Source organism: Columba livia, chromosome 24 (genome assembly GCF_036013475.1).
Source record: "Columba livia isolate bColLiv1 breed racing homer chromosome 24, bColLiv1.pat.W.v2, whole genome shotgun sequence".
Lineage (NCBI taxonomy): Eukaryota > Metazoa > Chordata > Aves > Columbiformes > Columbidae > Columba > Columba livia.
Window position 1 is genome coordinate 4,375,214 of NC_088625.1, and position 21,604 is coordinate 4,396,817.

Sequence of the window (21,604 nt, forward strand, 5' to 3'; positions counted from 1 at the left end):
GCGCGGCCCCGGCTCCGCATGCGCGCTGCGGGACGGCCCCGGCGGCTCGCTCGGTGAGGCGGGGGCAGCGGCGCCGCGGGGTCCCTGCAGCGGAGGAGCCGCCGGGTCCCCCCCGCCGCCGCCTCCCCGGCGTCCGTGCCGCATTGCGGGGCCGCTGTCACCGCGCTGCCGCTCCCCGCCCGGCGCCGCAGCCCCGTGGGCGCGGGGGCCGAGCTCTGTCCGTGGTCCCGGCGGGGCCGCAGCCCCTCTCGCTGCCATGAGCTTCTTCGGGTTCGGGCAGAGCGCGGAGCTGGAGCTGGTGCTGAGCGATGCCGAGAGCCGGCGGCGGGTGGAGCACAAGACGGAGGAAGGCAAGAAGGAGAAATATTTCCTCTTCTACGACGGGGAGACCGTCTCCGGGCGGGTGGTCCTCACCCTCAAGCACCCCAACAAGCGGCTGGAGCACCAGGGCATCAAAGTGGAGTTCATCGGGCAGATCGGTGAGCGGGCACGGGGTTGCGTTGCGCCGAGGCCGGCGCATCCCTCTCGCCTTGGTCGCGCTGCCGGTTTGCACGCACGCTGGCGTGAGGGCTGGGAACATCCCTACGCCCTACGGTATGGAAATCCCAACTAGGTTACGCTGGCTCTCGAGCAGTTTGCTGTGCGGAGAATTCCCGTGCAATTATTCCGCCCTCCGCTCGAGCTGGGCGACTCCGGTCTGTTCTCCAGGCGAGCTCCAGTCCTTTTCCAGGTCATTGTTCTCTTGTCCTATTTTATGGCTCCTGCTTGGTCACCGATTTCAGCTCTAAAATGCATATGCTTGGCAGTAGGGTAGAATTCAGTTTCTGTCCTGAGCCTGGACACCCTGGCCACACCAACTCTCAGGTGCTGTGCTCCAGGCTGTCTTGATTCACAGCTCTATGAGCTGTTTGTGTTTCTTGTGTGCCTATGAATTTGGTGCAGCGGGAGGCAATGGCTGTGCCAAAGACAGTAAATCGGGTGGGCTTTGTCCATATATCTCAAACCACCAACTGCACCTTCCCAGCCCCTACCCCACAATTAGCATTCCTGAGGCCCACGGGCTCAGCCCATCTGATTCCAGCTTTTATTCTCTGAGCGGGTGACCATGCATCCTTTCACGGTTAGTTGGGTGACTTCGAGTTGTTCAAAACTTGTGGTTACCTGTGCGTGTAACCAATTGAGATTTAATATTTCCTGCTTTCTTGGAGGAAAGGCAGCTGCCACACCCGCTCCTCCGTCGGAGTGGCGATGCCCATGTTTCGTGGACATGCCTGAGACCCACACGCCAAAACAAGTCCAAGATGTTCCCAGTGATGCGATGGTGCTTTTGCCTCAGGTCTGCGGCGCTTTGTACTCGAGTATAACCCTCAAAATCACTGCGCCTGCCACCTTTGCATTGCAAATTGTGTGGTGCAGGAAAGTGAAACAGAGGTTTCCCCACTCAGCCCCGATACTGCTGGCGCTTAGTATTTTTGATGTGCACAACGCTGCCTTTGGAAAGAAAGGGGAGGATAGGCAGGTAGATCTCGTATATGACGGAGTTCATCAGGAGCTTGCTCATGACCTCCTGCTATCTGATTATGATCGTCAGTGGAAGTTAAGCGTGAACTTTGCTTCCTGCTCCGGTCTGTCTCCCCTGTGCTGCTTCTGATTCCCCACTTTAGAAGACTTTTGAGCCACATGTATTTAGACTAACTGCTCTGAATTCACGTTATTGCCCAAGGAGGGTGTGCTGGGAGCTGCTGGCGCTACACATTAGTCCTTGCTTTCTGCCCATCTGTTAAAGCGCTGAAGTTTGTCCTGCTGATGGCACTTCCATAATGCTTTCCATCTCCAGACAGCTTGTCTTATGTTCTGACTTGTCGCTGCTGTGAGGTCAGTATCTATATGAGACAATTTAGCAGGTAGAGAGGCTGTGACATCAAGGAGTGATGTGTCGCAGGAGACATGGCTTGTCCAGACTCCAAACACCGTGTCCTGCATGGTGAGCACAGAACCCACATAAGATTTTGGTTCACCTGTGTCCTGAGCATGCCACCAAATACATTGGCAGGTTATATTTTTCATCTGGAAACCTTATAGCTCTGAAAACCTAAAATGACAGCTTATACCTGTTTGAAACACTAATGTCTTCTGAAGCGTGGGAAAGATCGATTCTTCCTCTTCTTAAGGCTGCGAATTGCAAATCTGTGCCCTTCTGAGGCAGCCAAGAACTTAGTACGCTGACATTTGCCTCCCCTTGCTTTAAATTCGATCATTGCCTTCTGCATCGTGTGGGCAGATGATATATTCCGCTTTTTATGTGGCATGTGGCTTCTCCCCGTCACATCAACAAGCACTTTCAATGGACACGTTCTCAATGCAGAGAGAGTTGGTTTATTTATGTCACCTGCCTGCCCAGCCTAAAGGGCTTGATGGCACTGGCTGCTCTGCTAAGTGAGGGGTGTTCCAGTGCCAATATTTCCATTACAGAGATAAGGTGAGCAGAGGGGTGTGCGAAGCAGACATTGCTTAAAAGCCGAAATCTCATTTTGCATCTCAAGGAGCGGAGAGTCAAGGAGCTGAGTCTCACTGCAGTTCCTGAACGTTACTAATACCTCTGCGAAGCCTCCTCTGCACGGTTTAGTGCTGACACTGAACTTGTGTGTCTATGACTGCCCGATGACTGAGGTTTTTGTTTCCTCATCTAACCGTATCAGATTGGCTCAGGCTTTACCTGCTAGAAGGACTGTGTGGGTGTCTTGTAGTCGCGCAGCTCACACGCAGGGTTGGGGAGGGCAGGTTTCATTGATGGTTATGTGTGGTACAGAGCTGTTAACGCCCGGAATATTGTGGAGAGTATTACTGGAAGGGATTGCGTGAGCTGCTGGCTCCTCTTCTCAAATGATCTGAGCATAATTAATATTGATAATAGGTGACCCATGTCACCCTAAGGCAAGCTGAGTTCCTGATTCACTGTAGTGGACCTTTTCTTTCGTGTTTTGGGGAGGAAAGTTCTGGCCTGCATGTTGCTCTGATGAAGAGCATTGTGGCCACAGGCTCCCCTGTAGGTTCTGTGAAGAGTAGTGAAGGAAGCCGTGATCTGGAGAAAAGAGTTGCTCTCAGCTGGACATCTGCCTTTCCTCGCTGTGCCACAGAGAATTAAGCATGACTGGACTTTTGTCTTCCCAGAACTCTACTATGACCGAGGAAACCACCACGAGTTCGTGTCCCTCGTGAAAGACCTGGCCCGTCCTGGCGAATTCACTCAATCACAGACATTTGACTTTGAATTCACACACGTGGAGAAACCTTATGAGTCCTACACGGGGCAGAATGTGAAACTACGGTGAGTCTCCTCCCCTCGGTGACCGCAGCTCTTGCATTGATATCATACTGGAGCACAGTGTCTGTTCCCAGACATCCTTGCAAGCTTATAATGTAACTAACTCCAAATGAATTTTGGTGGGCTGAGTTGCAAAAGGCTGTCTTTGAGGGCTCTACTTTTATAAGCATGCATCAGGCTTTATGGAACTTGTTTTGCAGCATTTAAGTGATAAGTAAATCCATCCCTTCTGAATCAACCAAATACTTTTTGCTTTATTTGGTAATTCAAAAACCAAAATAAATTGTTTGCTTGAGTCTCCAACAAGGACATTTTTGCTGCCTTGTAATCAGTCTTGTCAGCTTTAATTGTGCTCTGTAAGCAAACAGATGCCCAGTTTGCATCTTGTTCTTATGTTGCAAACTGTATTTCACATCTAGGCAGTCCAGTTGACTTGAAATCCAGTCACTGGCTTCGAAGCAGGGGCTGGAAAATTCCGAAGTCTGCAGAAAGAAGTGTGCCTGTGGAGACCGGTGTGATCTAACCTCTTGCAAAAGGGCAGTGGTTTTGACACGTGCAGGCTGTTACTCACATCCCCAAAGTGGTGCTTGGGCAACTCAGGCCCACAAACACAGGAGAGGGTAGACAAGTCGTAGAGTCTGCTTTTCCATTTGAAAATTCCTTTCTGTCTTTTCCAACATGGGACGTTGGCTGCTCCAGAAGCCAGGGTGGTAGCAGGACTGCCTGGCTAGCCCAGTGCAGTCCTTTCAGCCCCATGTTTTGTTTCAGTTTTGTCTCTGGTGCTACCTGTGCAACCCTAACAGGATGGGGACTCTCCCTGCAGGTATTTTCTCCGAGCGACCGTCAGCCGCAGACTGAACGACGTGGTGAAGGAGATGGACATAGTTGTGCACACCCTGAGCACCTACCCAGAGCTCAACTCCTCCATTAAGATGGAGGTGGGGATTGAGGATTGCCTGCACATTGAGTTCGAGTATAACAAGTCCAAGTAAGTGTCTCCGGAGCAGCTGGTGGCTGTGGGGAACCATCTGCTGGAGGGCACAGCTCGGTGTGGAAGCCCGAGGCATGTGTCTTGCATGTGATCCTCAAAAATACAGCTAAAGTGGGACCTTAATTCAGGCACAGAATTGGGAAACAACTCTTTTATAAACTACTTTTAATGCATCTTGCCCAGCTGATGCTAGCAAATCTCCCTGCAGTGTCGCATTTGGATTAGTTTTAATTGACCTAAAAAATTGGTTTGGGAGGCTTTGCTGTCGCAGGGGTTTCTTGCAGATATTCAGCTTGAAATTTTGGTTTTAATTTATCTGATCGTGCGACGCGTTCTTGTTGATTTCTAAACGACCAAAGGGTGAAAGATGCAGTACTGTTTGCAGCAGCATAGCGGAGGTGGTTGATACGCCATCCGAAATCGGCAGCTGGGCTGTGGATAAGAGCAAAGTGCCTGACAAGCAAGTTCTCGCTCTTCAGTCCGAGTCCTGGTGTTTTTATTTGGCGCTTTTCTTCCTTTATGTCCTAGGTACCATTTAAAAGACGTGATTGTCGGGAAGATCTACTTCCTGCTGGTGCGAATCAAGATCAAACACATGGAGATAGATATAATTAAGAGAGAAACAACGGGGACCGGACCCAATGTCTATCATGAGAACGACACAATAGCTAAATATGAGATCATGGATGGGGCGCCTGTGAGAGGTAAGAATGCAAATGAACCCTTCAAAATGCCTCTTCTCAAGTCTTTTTGGGTGGGAATACAAGTCCTGCAGTATATTCAGCTGAGTCTGTGTGCTCAGTAGTAGTTTGCAACCTATTTCACTGGTGGGCTCGTGGCAGTTGAAATAGGTGATTAAGTATGATCCCCTTCCTTCTCTGGTATGATGAAGAAGAATTGAGGCACAATAAGTTGCAATGACTTAATTCTTTTGATGAAGCAGTGGCAGAACCAGGAATAGATGTAAGTTCACTGTTGGCATGGGCCACCAGCTGGCATTGCTGCATCTCGGAGCAGAAAGATGGTGTTTCAGCTCTGTGCCAATCTCTTGTGCCACTTCTTTTCCAGTTGCATTGCCCAGCAGAGTCACTTGCCAAAGAAAATGTCACCTTCCTCATTTATTCCTGCAGTGCTGTCTTGATGCAGGTCACAAATGAGTCCTGTGCTGTTAAAGTGGAGATGGAATAGCTGTCAGCAAGGCTGACATCCTGGCTATGGACCACACGTGCTGATTTTTGAAGAGAGTTGAAGTCTTTTAGCTCGTGCTACTCCACTTGTGGAAACGGTCATAAAGGTTGTGGCCCAGTGAGATTTTGTTTTGCTTTCCTAGTTCGTATCCATGCGTTCTGTCTGTGCTGAAGGTTCTGTTCACTTTGTAGGGGAATCCATTCCCATCAGACTCTTTCTGGCTGGCTACGAGCTGACTCCAACGATGAGGGACATCAATAAGAAGTTCTCAGTGCGTTATTACCTCAATCTGGTGCTGATTGATGAGGAAGAGAGACGCTACTTCAAACAGCAGGTGAGAAACAGAGCTGTTAGTTCTTCCTGGACCTGCAGACTGTCACACGGGATGCTATGTTATAAAGACCTTCTGGGAATTTGGCATTCCCACAGGAGAGAATCATGTTCTTGGCTGAATATCTGTAAGGACTAGACTAGTCTGCAGAGAAGGAATAGTCCACGCAGGTCAGATGTATGTGGTGATAGGGATACATGTGGAAGGTGCCCACCTGGGACTTCTTTTCCTCTCTGTTGCCCTGTGGTGGAGCTTCTGTGCTTCACCTTATCAGTTCTGATGTGGCAGCCGATGGCAGCAGGACAGAGGTGCTCCAAACATCCAGTGGGTCACCGAGGAGAAGCGCTTTACCCAAATTTTCCAGGAAGGCTGCGTTGCGAGGCCTCTCCTTGCCACTGCAAGTGGCCTCATATGTGTGGGCGCAGGTGGAAAGTGCCAGCACTGGCTGAGTTCTTGCTGGGTGCTGCCCAAGCTGCTTGGTTCAGCCTCGGGGTCCGGGTGGGGCTGGGAGAAGGTCTCACAAGCCCTGACAAGCCCCGCTGGCTGTGTTACTGCAGGAGGTGGTGCTTTGGCGGAAAGGAGACATAGTGAGGAAGAGCATGTCCCACCAAGCAGCCATCGCATCCCAGCGGTTTGAGGGGACGTCCTCGCACGCTGAGGCCAAGACCCCCGGCCAGCCCGCAGAGAACAACGGCCGGCAGTGAGAGGCCACGTGGAGGAAAGCTGCTGTGGAGCCGGTGGGGACAGCAGCACGGAGGACGAAAAAAACCACTTCAGAGACTTCACGAAAATAAATATCCGTTTTTGACTTAATTCCTTTCTTCGAAGGACTCGTAGGGTGGGAAGGGATGGGAGGGCGAGGCGAGCGGGAGCGCTGGTGGTGCGGAGCTGAAGGTACATCAGTGCTTCCCAATCAACTACATTCCTCTGGGGTCGGCTGCTTTGAGGTGCAGAGGCTGCGGAGCTGCCTGATCTCCTCTTTGCCCCGAGAGTCTTCAGCTTGGCAGTGGGGAGGGAGAGAGCAAGTGAAGGCCAGATCTGCTGCTTCTTCCCAGCGGTGTGGAGGTTGCTTTGGGTGGTGTAGGATGGATGATTTTTCTTGCCTTTCTGAAATGACACAGTGAGCAGTTGGAAGGTAGAGGAGGGAGAAGGAGACTGAGGTGCGGCCTGCTTGAAAATGCTGAGTGTTATCCCCTTGCTGCCTCCCCTTCCTCTTCATGCTGGCGTTGGATTCCTTGTCACAAACAGTTGTATAACGTAGTTGAGTCAGCCCTGGGGCTGCCAGGGCAGCGGGCGGGCTGTCGTGTCCTTGCTGCGGAGCTCCTGACGGCCGCGTCGCGTCGAGCGGGAGCTGCGGCTGGTAGGAGGGAGTGAGGCGTGCGAATGTTGTAGGAGGTGGCACAGGTTGGGCAGACCAGTGAAGGTCCCAGTGCTGCTGGGTGGGCAAGTAGCAGGGACAGAAAGGCTCCTGGCCAGGGGCAGTGCCTTCCTAGTCATGTCCCGGCAGCTGCCCGAGTGCCCCTGAGATTCAGTCTCTCTGGCTGCTGCACTCATACAGGTCCCGGCTGCTGCAGAGCAGGGGCAGACCAGCTCTGAGGGGTCTAGAGGATAGTTTTGGAATGTGCAAAATAAACAGGGGCTCTCTTGGGAGCGTGCACATGCTACCCTGCTCATGTCTGTGTCCTCGTGGCAGGGCAGGCTTTGTAGTAGGCACAGGCGGCAGCATAGAAACACGTGTGTGTTGTTTTGCTTGCTCCCTTGTGCCTGTGGGATGAGGATTAGTAATTCCAGAAGGTGGATGCAGTTGTTTGAAGAAGCTCATGTGTGTGTGCTGCTATGTGAAGCCAAGCGGCAATTGGAAGGCCAGAAGAGTTCTCTGATTCCAGAGACATGTTCCTGAGGCCTGAGCTGAAGTCACCAGTGAGGTCTGAGGGTATGAACTGAGAACCTGAATGCAGGTTTCTTTTCTTTTCTAAAATAAGCTTCTTTTAGTCTCCAGCTAAGTAGAATCACGAGAACATTCCCAGAAGGGAGTCACTCCATTCAAAATTAGATGTGGCTTTGTAGACTTGACTGAGTCTGGAGAACATCCACACCGTTTAGATGCCCTCCAAGGAAGCAGGTGGTCAGACCTCCTACCAGACAGAGAGACAAGCCTGCGCTAAATCCTGGGACATGAGCTGTATGAAGTGGGATTTATCTGGATTTCCCTGAGAGTTTGTGGCTCACTAGGGTTTTGTCCAGCTTGCTTTTGACCCTGGAATCAATGTCCTCTGCCTCTGTTCTACAGCTCAGTGTAGAACAATTATTTGCAGCTGGGAAATGGAAGTGTCTTCTGCTTTGTTTAGTGGAACAGTGCTGGTGGGGGGAATGGGGCCTGGGTGGGAAGGGAAGCTTTTATGTAATAAGACAGCTACTGTATTTCAGTGATAAATGTGTGTTTCTGCTTGCCAAAGTAAGTTATCTTTCACTCACCACATGTAAGGATGTGTTTTTTAGTAGAGCTGGACAGTCTCACTCTGTTGTAGAGGACACTAATGATCTCATCTCTGCTGAATGCTCATGTCGCGTCATGTTTCTGCTCTGTATAGTGAAGACGTGGCTTGCTTTTCTTTACATGAGAAGTCTGTGCCATGGGCTGGAGCCGTGTCTTCCTAAGACTGAAGCAAAAGCTTACTTTAGACACCCACCTTGCTATGCCAGGGTGGTACCCGGCTGCAGGCCTCTCATGGCAAAGGAATCTGGATGTTACTTTTGACACTTACTCTACTCCCTGCTCCGTGTAGGGGGAACCACCTGTGCTGTGGCAATACACAATCATCTGGAGACAAGCGCAGCTCCCACTGGGAGCCCCTGGGGATACCAGACTATCTTTCGGCACCCTGACCACCCTTTAGCTTTCCCCCAACTCCCATCCCACCTTGAATTTTTTTTTCCTTGCTTATTCCTCTTGATTGTAGGCCATGTGGTGTTAAAGAAACCCCATGGATGGAGATGTCGCTGCATTCCAAGAGTGTTTGTTTACTGGCTGAACACCCTCAGTACTGGGTGTAAGAGAATTGTCTGACAGGACAATGGACTGTAAGGAGATTTCTGTTAAACATCTCTTCCTCACTTCTGGAGGGATTACTTGGAAAAGGTGCATGAGCCTATACATGGGGTTGGTTTGGGTTTTTTTCCTACTTTGTGCCCCCTTCCCTCACATCCCTACTTGTGGAACCACAACTTAGAAACGATCCCCATTTTTACTTACTCTAAACGGATCATTCAACCTGTTACCCACCAGGCCCTCTGTTTTTCTGGGGTGGAGCAGATGTGCTGAGCATCTTTAGAGAGAAGTTGAAGCATAAGGTCACTCCAGGAGGAAGTACTACAGAAAAGCATTTCAATAGTATGATGAGGGACGGATGCTTTGCGCGGTCATGTCCCCGAGCTGGGTGGTTCTGTTCAGTACTCGGGTCATTCCCTCTCTCCCCGGCCAAGGCAGGCAGGGGCGAGCATACAAGTACTAAACCAAGCAGTGAAACCTGTAATTAAGCCTCTGCTGTGTTTACATGTTTCTTAATTCGTTGTCTTTTCAATGGCTGTATTTTAAAACTCGGGTTTTTTGTCTCTCCAATTAAAAAGAGCCAGTCCTGGCTGTCAAATGCTGTGCATGAGTTTGTCTGATATGGTTTATATTGCCTGGACCGGGTGGGTGTTTTTGTTGTTGTCGCGGCAATCAGGCTGGATGTGTATATAAAGTTTCTTGTTCTAAACAGAAGCTTAGTGATACCTTTCTGAAGAAAGATGTTCCTCTGCAGTACATAGAACTGCACTGGATCCTGTAGTAAACATCCTCAAGGAGGATGTACCTGTTTTGTCCTTCAAGAGATAAATTGCAGATTTTTCCACTATTAAAAAGGGAGTAGCTGCAATTCATTCTAAAAGGCTTTATTTAAAAATAAGCAAAAATAACAGTGTGTCAGAATAAGGGACGTAGAGCTGCAAATCATGTGCGGGCAGGTTCTTGTTGCTGTGATTGAGCAAGTAAACTTAAGAATGACGCTGGTTTCGGAGGAGGCATCAGCAGGCTGGGCAGAAGCTGTGCTGCTCTTGGTTTCTTAATGTGGCTTTTCCTCCTCCAGGCCCAAGACAAAATCAAATTCCTCTGTGTTGAAAAGGTAAGGAAGAAAAAGCCATCACTGGAACTTCCAGGTTCTCTGAGCGAGGGCTGCCTCACAGCAGCAGGAGTCCGGAGAAGGTCCTTACCTTGTGTCAGTGGTTGGATGGAAAGACGTTGCCTTGTGAAGAGCATCATGTTCTTTAGGGGCCCCCCATCTGCTTTGTGTGCCAGGTGGTGAGCCTTGATTTCAGAGAGGGGGATGAAACGTTTTGTCATCCGCACAAACTGGACATCCACCTGGGAAGTGATGGGCAGCAAAGGGGCACGGTTGGAGAAGGATATAGCCTCCAGATGGCACATAGATCTTTGTGGGGATAAAGATGTTAAAATGAAGCAAATGACCGATGCATATAATGGTATGGGAGCTTCTCTTTGGCCAGGGCTAAAAGAACCTGCAGATACTTCTGGCAGGTGATCATTTACATGAATCTTAGCACTGTGCACTAGCAACATACATTCTTGTTGTCATGGACAATACAAAATTAAGATGTGGGATGTAGGCAGCCTGTGAACAGCAACTGCCCTCTAATTTAGTGTGCCTCAGAACTACAGGTTTGTTTGCTGTAGACTGAGAATGGTATTTAAAGATGTTCAGTCTCTTTCCTAACCCAGAATTCTGCCATGCATGGAGGTCAGTTTTGCATCCATATAAGGTTTGAAAGCTCAGGGAGATACATTTTGGCAGCTTTCTGGAAGAGATGGGGGAAAAGGTAGAGAAAACAATCAGAATTGGGTTTTCTCTTGAGAGAGAAAAAGGTAGCTAAGCCAGGACAGAAGCTTAAGAAGACATGCAATATGATGCATAAAAGCTTCTACCTTCACTTGGCTTCCCCACAGAGCTTGAAAGAGCTGTATTTAGTTTACTACATTACCATGGACCATTTAGGGTTCTCTTTTCTGCTGGTGGAATCATAATGAGGATCCTTCTGATCAAACTGTGTATGATCAGGGTATGCCTCCTTTACGATCTGAAGCAGAACAGAAGAATGTGAGACAAGTTCCCATCAGTTAAAAACTGCTGTCAGCAAAGGGTATGAAGTGCCCTTGGGAAAGCTGTGGCTAAATATAAGGAATAATCCTGATGCAAAAATCAGCCTTGCTGAACTCTCTTCTGATAAATTTCCTTCCTTTACATTTCTTTGGTTGAAGCACTGCAGAACAGTGTGGCTGTTAAAGAAGCATTGTCACCTCTTCAGAGAACGATGTGGAAGGAGCACATGCAACAGAGGAAAACTGGGTTGATGATGATACTCTTTGTGACCAGTTCTCCTCTTAAAGTAAAAGCTTCTCTGCATGCTAGGTTTTATATTACTGCCTTGCAGGCTCAGCTGGCTAGAATTTAGTGAATCAGATTTTAATCACAGTGTGGAGCAACACTGGACTTGGCTGGAAGCACCATGAAATGTCAGCGGCACAGCAGCAGTTTGGTTCCATTTCTCTGGGGAAAGACGCCTGAGCGAGCCCTGCTGTGATCTGCACTGTTGAGCCAGGACACCCTGGGCTCATTCACCGCTCTGATTAGACTTTCGCACTCCTTAGACACCGAGGCATAAGTAGGACTAATGAGATGTTCAATAACCCACCAATTTCTGCCTTTTCCACCCCCTTTGAAACACAGAACGGGAAAGATGCACTCACCTTGACGATGCCAACAACACCGGGCTCTTTACAGTTGCTGTGGTAGAAGAAGGCCTGCTGCCCAAGCTTCATGGCTCTCAGGAAATTCCTCGCCTGTTGGATGTAAACAAGAGACTTGGAGCAATTTGTATCAAGCTCTCCGGGTTTCATTACAAACAGCTCGGAGCAAGAACTAACTGGAGAGGTGTATGTGCTTCAGAGCTACTCAGATAAGGTTTCCTGCAGTAGTTGTACAGATGTTTTATGCTGCAAGGAAATGAAGCAAAAACAAGGCTAAAGAGCAAGATGCCGTTTGTTGGAAAGTATGTGGGAATTTAACAGCTCAGCCACCCTCGTTCAGGGATAGCTGAAGACTCAAGTTAATTGTCAGCAGCAGAGCATATCATATATGAGAAGGAAGCATATATAGGAAAGGGATCCTACATTGTAGGGGAAGCACATGTGGATTTCCTTTGCAGAGAGGCCTGGAATAGAAAGCTGTACACTGCCAAGCCACAGTATTTGGGTAAGTACAGACTTGCTAAAAGGTGTCAAGGGAAATAAAGGTTGGTCTAAGCTAAAGACAAACTGGATTATCTGACAGAATATTACACAGCCTGAATGCCCCTTTGACCTAGAGGCAATTAAGCAGGAGTTTTGACTCCTGACAAAATGCACTTATAAAAAACAGGCAGAGTGCCTCACAGGGAAATCCCTCAGGCAAAGGGAGCAAGTTACCTGTGGGGAGAGCCACCTTTTTTCTAGTGCTGTTTCATTGACTCCACCTTTGACACGTGCTCCTTACCTGGTAGTTTCTTACTCCATCCCAATGGGTTGTCTGGTTGGGCTGAGCTTTCAAGTCATCAATGCTGAACTGCCAAATGGAATGAAAATACAGATTGAGCTCAGGTCATTGTCTACATTGTGCCTAAACATTAGTTCCCAGGAGCTCCTTCAATTGTAGTACAAACTTGACACGATTTTTTTGGTTCCCACAGGGGCTAAAGAAAAGCTTTCACAAAGGAGGAACACTGCAGCAGTGGAAAGTCTGAAATAGATGCTGCCCCTGCTACCAACAGCTAAGCATCCTGAGGGCCTGATTTCCTCTTGCATTACATTATCAAACCCCAAGTTTGTGACCCTGTAAAAGAATAACATTAACTTTCTCTTTTAAGGAAGACAGGTGGGTTTTGAGAAGGCACAATAGTGTTAATATTGCAAACAATCTGAATTGTTTGGTCCTGTAACTAGGCGTTCAGGCACTAATGCTCTGGATAGTAGTGAAACTACTTCTGAACTTCGCTGAGTAAGGATGGTGTCAGTGCTTACTTTCACATCCACTCCCTTCTCGAGCCTGCTCTCTGGTTCTGATTTCAGAAGCCAGTGACAATACGTTATCTTGCTTTCCTCCCCACCGGAGTCAGATTCTTTTGTCTTCTTCCAGTTCTTCCATCCAGACTTGGAACTCCCAGCTGGAGGTTTTGTGGACTTCTCCTCTTCCTCCTTATCTGGAGTCTCCTCCTCGGTTTTGGCAATTTTAGCGTCAGGCTCCTTTTTATCTTCAAAGAAACAACATCAAAAAAGGAGCATTTAGACAAAAACGGTTTTGTTTCTGAGAGGGATTGGTGCTGAAACATATTTAGTCATCCAGGCTAGTTTCACATACTGGTATTTGACTGCAGCAGAAGTTTGGTGCACCCCACATGCTATGTGTAAGGTAGTAGCGTTACGCACCAGCATATCTGTATATTTCTAGTTTGCACCTGAAATAAGGATATATTTTTGTGTGTGTCATGTGCACAGGCATAGCTTAATAGTCACACTTGATCATTAAAAAGCCAGGACAGGCCATGTTGCTCACATGAAGTGTAGTTTCACTTTTTTTAATTGATGACTGAGAAATCAACTGCAGGTAACCAAGTTGATTTAGGTGAGTCTAGTGAATAAGAGGAGAGTTCAGCAGCAAAGCAAGATATTTTAATTGCTGCAGTAGCTGGAAACCTTAGATTAAGCTTCCACTGTGCTACCTGTTCAGAGGGGGTGGCTATCTCTGTTTGTCCAGGACCCAGACAGCAAACCATAATTATTAAATGACTAAAGGGTAAGAAGATGGTTGTCAGCTGGAGCTGATTAAGCAGATGAGTGGCACATGTGAGCCCACTGTGCAATTTGTTCATCCTACACCTGAAACACCATATGATGTTGCTTCAAGTGCAAGGTTTTTGCCTTGTTTTTTAATGTTGATGTGGGGGTTTTTTGTATTTTTTTGTATGTGTATATATATATATATTTTTAATATATATTTTTTTTTCAGATGGTACTATATCAGCTTCCTGCCACTTGTCTCAGTCACACATGGATGCTCAGCACCTTTTTACAGAGGAAATGCTGTCTGTAAGACGTGGCTTTGAGAGACAGACAGTTAAGATGACTGTAGTTTCGATATAGCTTGGAACCTTAAGCAAGAGATGCTAAATTAGGATGTCAGCACAGACCTGCTACTGCTCCTTTGTCCCTCTTTCTGCTCGGCCAAGGCATCTCTGGTCTCTTTGAATTATCTTCTATTCACTGAGAAGCACCTGAATGAGAGAAGAAGGAGGAATTACTAGATATTCAGGCAGGCTGAAAAAAAACAAAGATATCTGAGACTGTAAAAGCTGTACAGTAAGTGGAAAGTAAATAAATGTTCTTCCTTGGGCTCGGCCGTTTCCTCTATGAGTGCGAACGCTGGCACTGGTTGAGAGCCGCACCCTTGGCGTGGGGGCAGGCGCTCTGATGGACACCAGCAGGAGGGGGGCTGCTTTTTGGTGCAGCTGTTGGAGAACAGTCCCGAAGGCGCTCGGGGCTTTAGCCGAGCTGCGCAAGAGGAAGCTGAGCTTTTGGGAAGGGGAGAGCAGCTTGTCCCCAGAGCTCAGCCCAGCCTCCCACCGGGGGTGTGCGGCTCGGCTTGTTGCTCGCAGAGATTCTGCGTGCAAAGGCCCTTGGGGAAGGCGGCAAGCTGGCTGCTCACCCCCCGGCCCCTCCTGTCAGCAGCCCGTTGGATTTTTATTTGGCTCTGAGCTGGCCAGGGCGGCTGGCATCAACTTTTCCACCCTCTGTGCCAAGCTCCCCCCGTCCCTCCCACCCACGCCAAACCCCCGCTCACCGGCTGTGGCCTCCGCAGCCCCTTCGCCTCGGGCAGGGGACAAGGATGCTCTGGGCTCGGCACACGACGAGCGGAGCAGTCGGAAGCGTGTGACCGTTATGCAAAAACTCCAGCCCGGCCCGCGGACTCGCCTCCTTCCCCGCAGCCACCGCGCGAACGGGAGGTACCGGGGGCAGGACTACAGCTCCCAGCGGCCTCGGGAACCGGGAACGGCTCCGGGCCGGCCCCGCCATGGCGTGGAGAGCGGCCCGGCTGCTGCGGCGGGGGAGCCCGGCGGGCCGGCGGGGGATCGCCGCCTGCATCGACCGTAAGGAGCCGCACGGCGGGGAGCGGGGCCCGCGGGGATCCCCGCGGGGAGGCGGGTGCAGCCCGTCGGGGACATGGGGCCTCCTGACCCCACATCGCAGAATGTCAGGGGTTGGAAGGGACCTCGGAAGATCATCCGATCCAATCCCCCCATGGAGCAGGAACACCCAGATGAGGTTACACAGGAAGGTGTCCAGGCGGGTTGGAATGTCTGCACAGAAGGAGACTCCACAACCCCCCTGGGCAGCCTGGGCCAGGCTCTGCCACCCTCACCCCCAACAAGTCTCTTCTCCTCTTTCAGTGGAACCTCCTGTGTTCCAGTTTGCACCCATTGCCCCTTGTCCTGTCACTGGTTGTCACCAGAAGAGCCTGGCTCCATCCTCCTGACACTCCCCCTTTCCATCTTGATCCCCAGGAATGAGTCCCCCCTCAGTCTCCTCTTGTCCAGCTCCAGAGCCCCAGCTCCCTCAGCCTTTCCTCACACGGGAGATGTTCCACTCCCTTCAGCATCTTGGTGGCTGCGCTGGACTCTCTCCAGCAGTTCCCTGTCCTGCTGGAACTGAGGGGCCCAGAACTGGACTCAATATTCCATGTCCCCGTTCCCTGTACCTTTGCTAGAGCTTCCCAGCTTTTCAGCTGGAATATCCCAAAAAGACTCGGTGGAGCACTCAATGGGGGACAGACCAGGCTGGCTGTACCTGTTTCTAAGCGGGTTATTCTGCAATGGAAGTATCTCCTGATCGAAGCCAGCTCCTGATGTCTCTGGTGACCGGAACAGTTGTGTCCCAGCCAAACCCCTCCCATGGGATTCCCCAGTGCTGCCCAGCTGAATTGCTTCCACGGTTAATTGTAACCACATTTCAGACAACAGCAGCATCCCTACGAATTTTAGGAGAGGAACTAACAAAACACTGTTGGATCTACGCGCAAATGATCGTGGTGGCCCTGAGAAACAGAGAAATGGTCTCTGCTGCAGAGACCCTGTGAGTTACGGGCCACCTTGTAATTGTTTGGATACAGGAGGGGTGGTAGCGCTTGCCTTCTTGCAACAGATGCACATTCTGATCTCTTCCTGCTTTTCCAGCATCCGTTGGCCTGACTGAGGAGCAGAAGGAATTCCAGAAAGTTGCCCTTGATTTTGCTGCCAAAGAGATGGCTCCTCACATGGCAGAGTGGGACGAAAAGGTACGGCAGCCTCACAAGGGGTCTCATCCCAGGGGTTCCTGCAATAGCTCCTTGGTGCTGTAATGCCATCTGTAGAGATTCTGTTTGAAGCTGTTGCTGTAGCTGGGGTGGAAAGCCATCAGAAATTCCTTGAAGTTCTCCTAGCCAGGCAATTCAGCCATCTGACACCTGAATTTACTCCTGAAGATGGCATGTATCTGTCTAGGTAGCCACCTCTTCTTTAACCCACCTGATTAACTTAAGCTCTGCAGCAGTTTGGGACTGGACTCAGTAGCTCACGTGTACCAAAAGAGTTTGAATATTGGGATTGAATTGACTGTGAATATTCATTTGTGCTGTCTCCGCCCATCCCAATAGGAAATATTCCCCATGGAAACAATGCGGAAGGCAGCCCAGCTGGGATTCGGTGGGATCTATGTGAAACCAGACGTCGGTGGCTCTGGATTGTCACGACTTGATACCTCCATAATCTTTGAAGCTTTATCGACAGGATGCACCAGCACCACTGCTTATATGAGCATCCACAAGTGAGTGTGTGCGGAGGGGCGGATGGTGTCAGCTGGGCTGGAAAACACTGTTGTTCTGTGGGCTCTAAACCCAGCTGGAGACAGATCTTCTGGTGCTGTTTATTATTTACAGTAGGGACCTCACGTGACACGTCCCTGTGAGATCTTTTGATGGCAGTAAACAAAGAGGCTACAAACACTGAGATGCCACAAGAAGTAATTTTAGCCTTGTGGCATGCAAGGTGGGATTAAGGCCTGGATTTTGTTGCCTGCTTTTCCACTTTAGCTGCCTATAGACAGTAACCTGCTGGGAGCAATATGCTTTCACACCTTGGTGTTTTTGGAGCTTTGCTCCTCTGTTCAGCCAGGGATGTTCTCATAGGACCTGCCTTCCTCCCAGGGCTGTGTTCACCTCCTGTAATGCTGCTCCTTCTCTCCTGCTCCAGCATGTGTGTTTGGATGATCGACACCTTTGGCAATGAGGAACAGAGGCGCAGGTTTTGCCCATCGCTCTGTAGCATGGAAAAATTTGCTTCTTACTGCCTGACTGAGCCAGGTGAGCATCCTCAACCAAGAAATCTTCTCCCTTCCATCACTCCTAACAAAGTTTAACTGGATGGGAATGTGGCACTGAGCTGGAGGTTAAAAGTTTCCATGTTCTTTTGTGTAATCACTGGGGATTTTGGAAGGGGTGTGAGGTTTTGTAGGCTCTGGACCTGCTGTTTCACTGGCTGCTTCCTTCCCTCCTGCAGGAAGTGGAAGTGATGCAGCTTCCCTGCTCACCTCAGCTCAGCGGACAGGGGACACCTACGTCCTGAACGGCTCCAAGGTACCTCTTTGCTCCTCCTAGAGCAGCTGGACAGCACTGCATGCACAAGGGGGCCTGGGTCTCACTGTCCTTTCAATTTCCTACTGTTTCCTCATCTCTGTGTGTTCTCCCAAGGTAGGACCGGCTCTGCAGAGCGTTCACCAGAGTTTAGAACAGTTTGGGTCCCTAAATACCTCCTGGCTTTGTACCCCAGCTGCTGCTGCAGGCCCATGGTTAGCCTACAGAAACCATCCCTTTCTTCTTGTGCCCTTCTGCAGGCCTTCATCAGTGGCGGAGGTGACACCGATGTGTACGTGGTCATGTGTCGCACAGGAGGTCCTGGCCCCAAGGGCATCTCCTGCCTGGTGCTGGAGAAGGGGACACCGGGGCTCAGCTTTGGCAAGAAAGAGAGGAAGGTAAGAGACTTGCTTTTCACTTGCTGTGTGCTCGAGGGAAGCGCAGGACAGAGACAAGCTAGTCTGTGTAAAGCATTAGGGATCTCTTCTTGGATGGGACTGGAGTCCCAGCTTTGGTGAAGTTTGCTTAATACCTGTCCCTTTGGTAAGTGAAGGATTTTAATCTCAGGAACATCGAGGTTCATTGGATCTGTGCCTCTTCTCAAAAACACGCATTGCAGTTTCCAGCTCAGCACACTAAGCCAAACCACGTAGACCACAAGCGCTCTGTGGCAGTTTAGCAGTGAGAGCGAGGGGTTGAGAGCAGGCTGGGCGGCTCTCTGCTGTGCTGCTCCTCAGGCGGTCTGGAACGTGCTCCGTTTTTCCCCAGGTAGGCTGGAATTCCCAGCCAACTCGGGCTGTGATCTTCGAGGACTGCACCGTCCCTGTTGGCAACCGGCTGGGAGCTGAAGGGCAGGGCTTCAGCATTGCCATGAAGGGACTGAATGGAGGCAGGATAAACATTGGTAAGAAAGACGGCTGAGAGCAAAGGGAGGAGAGCAGGATCATCTTGTCGCCCGTCTGCATTTGCTTCATATTCATTCTGTGTCCTTGGCTTCTCCCACCAGCTTCTTGTTCATTAGGAGCTGCTCATGCCTGCGTTCTTCTGGCTCAGGAACATCTCACTGTCCGCAAACAGTTTGGGGAACCCCTGGCAAACAACCAGGTAACCTCTCCCTTGGATCTGTGCTCTTTCTGATCCTGGCCAGCAGTCCCATCACTCACTCCACAGGGGAGAAGTCAGGAACGTGCTTCTCCTGAGAAGGAAAGCGTGTCAGGCCTGACACCTGCCCGAGGGTGGTGGCAATGTGGTGCAGGACCATCCAAAGACGCTGGCTTAATTTTCTCCTCTCCTGCTGGCAGTACCTGCAGTTTGGGCTGGCGGAGATGGCGACGCGCCTGGTGGCAGCGCGGCTCATGGTTCGCAACGCGGCGCGGGCGCTGCAGGAGGGACGGGAGGACGCGGCCGTGCTGTGCTCCATGGCCAAGCTCTTTGCCACCGATGAGTGCTTTGCGGTACGTTACTCAGACTTCAGTTCGGAACTACTCGCTGGGAGACCACTCTTGGTACCCAGAATGTCATTAAAAAGTTTGGCACCGTAGGGAGCCGGACCCAAGCACATCCATTGAACCAGAAGACTCATTTTAGGACCAGGATGTTTTCCAGGAAAGGATTCTGCACCCTGTGGAGGCTGCAGGATTAGCCTCTCCACAGTGTGGGCCTCCTGGCCTCCAGTGCTTTCTACACTGTTTTTCAGGGGACCAAGTAGGGAGACAGGACAGAGAGTACAGCACTTTTATTTTCAAAGGATAATATGTTGGAGGCAGATTGCTCCTAGGTAGCCAGTGATCTTTCCTAGACCATTGAAAAATAAAATGGTATCACAAAATATCCCTAAAAAGAGAAAGCAAGAAGGGAGGAAAAGAAAAGAAAAGGAAATTTGCACCTTGACGCTTCCTAGATCAGTGTCATTTAGACACTAGCGTATTTTCTTAGCACTCCGCATTTTTGCTATTTATTATGTTTTATGTCCCAAGTTGACAGATAGTGACACATGGAGTCATGTTTCAGTTGAAACCAGAGCCCTGAGCAGATTCCTTGGCTGACTGACCACTAGATGGTGATCTGCCGTTCTGCTTTTTGCATCAGCAGCACCGTGGAAATGCAGCAAAAATTGCCTTAGATAAGCAAAGTGTTTCCTGGGTATTTCTATGCTATCATGTTCAGGTAAACACGCCATTAATGTGAAACAGCACTTAGGTAACGTGATAGCGTTGAGAGCAGCGCTGATGGGGTCTGAGAGCACCTTGATGTCTCGCCACACTTTATTAAGAGATTAGGTGATCAGAAAAAAAAATGAGCCCGGGGTTCCTGGGTTCTTACCGATTCCTGTCACTGACTTGTCCTCGACACCACGCGAGTCACTTCACCAGCGATGTTGTCTTCTTAGATCTGTAACCAGGCTCTGCAGATGCACGGGGGCTACGGCTACCTGAAGGACTATGCCGTGCAGCAGTTTGTGCGAGATGTCAGAGTCCACCAGATCCTGGAAGGTAAAGGACACTTTTATTACCAGCGACTTGGCAGGGAAGCCAGGAGAGAGCAGGCTCTGAAATCCCTTCATCTACCAAAAGGGTACCTGATAAGGGACATACTCTTTCCAATACCAGACGGGTCTAGCGTCTTTCTGCGTGTTAAATAGAAAAGCAGAGAACTCAGATGTTGGTATATATCCAGTTCTGCTTGATGCCTGGTGCCCACATGCTCTCGATGCCCAAACAAAAAGCAGGGCCAGCATCTAGCACTCTGAAGCCTTTTCCAAGCAATGTGTTGGCACTCAGCAGTTGTATTTTGGCCCAGCGCCTCCCAAATGCCGCCTCAGTTGGTAGGAAAAGCTTTTCTGTGCTGGAGACTGCAGATCAGGGACAGAGTCTCATTGCTTTCACTGGGGGAAGAATTGGACCATCTCCTAATTGTCTTTTGCACCCTCGTCCTGCTGCAGGTACCAATGAGGTGATGAGGATGATTGTGGCCAGGAACCTGCTCCAGGGCTGAATCCGGGAGTTAATCTCCAGCCTTAAAATCCCTTCGTCTGTTACAGCTCGATCTGTTTCCCTCCCCTGTTCACCAGCTCTCTCCCCAGGAGCGGAGAGGGGGACACCCCGGTGTAAAACAATCTTTCTGCCTTGGGATGGCAGCTGGATGTCACCCACATGCTGCCACAGCTGCGCCCTGTGCCTGGCAGAGCTGCCTGTATTGTGTAGCCTGAAGACATAAATCACAGTTGCAAATAACAAGCCTCTGTCTCCAAATCTCGATGGCGGGCTGCTCAGCACCCACCCTTCCCTGAAACACCAGCGCTGTTGGTCATCCCTGCTGAGTCAGGACGGACATGGGGACTTTAAGCAGCCTCATCCTGGAGGTCTCATCCTCTGTCAGTGAAATCTTTACGTCGATGGAACTAGTCTCTGTTTGAAACTCATCCTGGGCTCTACTTGCACCCCTGGGACACACAGCCCCTTGCAGAGCGCAGTGGGTTTTACCCGAGGAGCAGGATGCCTGGGTTTATCCAGCAGCTCCCCTCTGTTCCCGCCACACCTTTGCTAATGTACTGACTGTTGTTCTCCCTGTTCCCACCTGATCTCAAACCGTACAGAGGTATAAATAAAACACTAAGGTCCTGCGCAGAAACATTTAACCCTGCTGCCTCACATCACTGCTCCCCGCCCAGTAAAATGACCAAGCGCACCGGTAAATTCAGCTAATTTGGAATCAATAAAGCCCCGACGGCGACTTTACCGAGAGCGGCGGGAGTTGTGATAATTTTCCTCTGTGGTATTTCGGTATCTAACCAGCGGCCCTGAGGGGACAGGCCCTGGCGGCCGCTGCTGCCGCGCTGCCAGCCGTTCCCTCAGCGAGGCGGCGGTAATGGCCTCCCGGCGAGGGGTCTCGGCGCTGTCCCCACCCGGGCACCGATCGTGGGGTCCCCCCTGGGGTCCCCGCCGTGGGGAGGCCGGGCCGGCCCCGCTGCCTCATGACGGGCACCGCCAGCGGCCAATGGGAGGCGCCAGCGATGTGGA

The 21,604-nt window shown here is 50.3% G+C and overlaps 3 protein-coding genes across 6 annotated transcripts in view; 2 read left to right on the forward strand and 1 right to left on the reverse strand.

Annotated features, from left to right (window-relative positions):
• Positions 1 to 8: 8 nt before the first annotated feature.
• Positions 9 to 9,491, forward strand: VPS26B (VPS26 retromer complex component B). Its single transcript, XM_005509169.3, has 6 exons — positions 9 to 479; positions 3,172 to 3,328; positions 4,149 to 4,313; positions 4,845 to 5,020; positions 5,696 to 5,838; positions 6,393 to 9,491. The coding sequence occupies exons 1-6, from the start codon at positions 257 to 259 to the stop codon at positions 6,537 to 6,539; spliced, it is 1,011 nt and encodes a 336-aa protein (XP_005509226.1). The 5' UTR covers positions 9 to 256; the 3' UTR covers positions 6,540 to 9,491.
• Positions 9,492 to 9,752: 261 nt separating this feature from the next.
• Positions 9,753 to 21,604, reverse strand: part of THYN1 (thymocyte nuclear protein 1) — a 28,056-nt gene continuing 16,204 nt past the window's right edge. Inside the window, exons 1-9 of one of the 4 annotated variants that reach the window (XM_065040523.1) lie at positions 21,324 to 21,524; positions 19,908 to 20,070; positions 14,113 to 14,196; positions 12,947 to 13,176; positions 12,423 to 12,491; positions 11,639 to 11,731; positions 10,873 to 10,968; positions 10,087 to 10,237; positions 9,753 to 9,985 (exon numbers count right to left, since the gene is read on the reverse strand). In XM_065040523.1, coding sequence (XP_064896595.1) covers positions 9,939 to 9,985; positions 10,087 to 10,237; positions 10,873 to 10,968; positions 11,639 to 11,731; positions 12,423 to 12,491; positions 12,947 to 13,176; positions 14,113 to 14,155 — 729 coding nt within the window. In that variant the 5' untranslated portion in view covers positions 14,156 to 14,196; positions 19,908 to 20,070; positions 21,324 to 21,524 and the 3' untranslated portion in view covers positions 9,753 to 9,938. Of the gene's footprint in view, positions 9,986 to 10,086; positions 10,238 to 10,872; positions 10,969 to 11,638; positions 11,732 to 12,422; positions 12,492 to 12,946; positions 13,177 to 14,112; positions 14,197 to 14,762; positions 14,936 to 19,907; positions 20,071 to 21,323; positions 21,525 to 21,604 lie in introns of those variants that run through there. The other 3 variants (XM_065040524.1, XM_005509168.3, XM_021296862.2) reach the window with 3 other exon arrangements.
• Positions 14,863 to 21,328, forward strand: ACAD8 (acyl-CoA dehydrogenase family member 8). The gene is made up of 11 exons (XM_065040501.1): positions 14,863 to 15,069; positions 16,153 to 16,253; positions 16,611 to 16,780; positions 17,206 to 17,315; positions 17,512 to 17,588; positions 17,846 to 17,983; positions 18,354 to 18,489; positions 18,592 to 18,689; positions 18,887 to 19,039; positions 19,975 to 20,077; positions 20,527 to 21,328. Exons 1-11 carry the CDS (start codon positions 14,994 to 14,996, stop codon positions 20,577 to 20,579), a joined length of 1,215 nt encoding a protein of 404 aa, XP_064896573.1. The 5' UTR covers positions 14,863 to 14,993; the 3' UTR covers positions 20,580 to 21,328.

Coding starts and splice junctions, on each gene's coding strand:
- VPS26B (XM_005509169.3), top strand. CDS start 257: ATGAGCTTCTTCGGGTTCGGGCAGAGCGCGGAGCTGGAGCTGGTGCTG. Junction 480..3,171: donor GGAGTTCATCGGGCAGATCG/GTGAGCGGGCAC, acceptor TTGTCTTCCCAG/AACTCTACTATGACCGAGGA. Junction 4,314..4,844: donor TTCGAGTATAACAAGTCCAA/GTAAGTGTCTCC, acceptor TTTATGTCCTAG/GTACCATTTAAAAGACGTGA.
- ACAD8 (XM_065040501.1), top strand. CDS start 14,994: ATGGCGTGGAGAGCGGCCCGGCTGCTGCGGCGGGGGAGCCCGGCGGGC. Junction 17,316..17,511: donor TTACTGCCTGACTGAGCCAG/GTGAGCATCCTC, acceptor TCCCTCCTGCAG/GAAGTGGAAGTGATGCAGCT. Junction 17,984..18,353: donor TTGGCAAGAAAGAGAGGAAG/GTAAGAGACTTG, acceptor GTTTTTCCCCAG/GTAGGCTGGAATTCCCAGCC.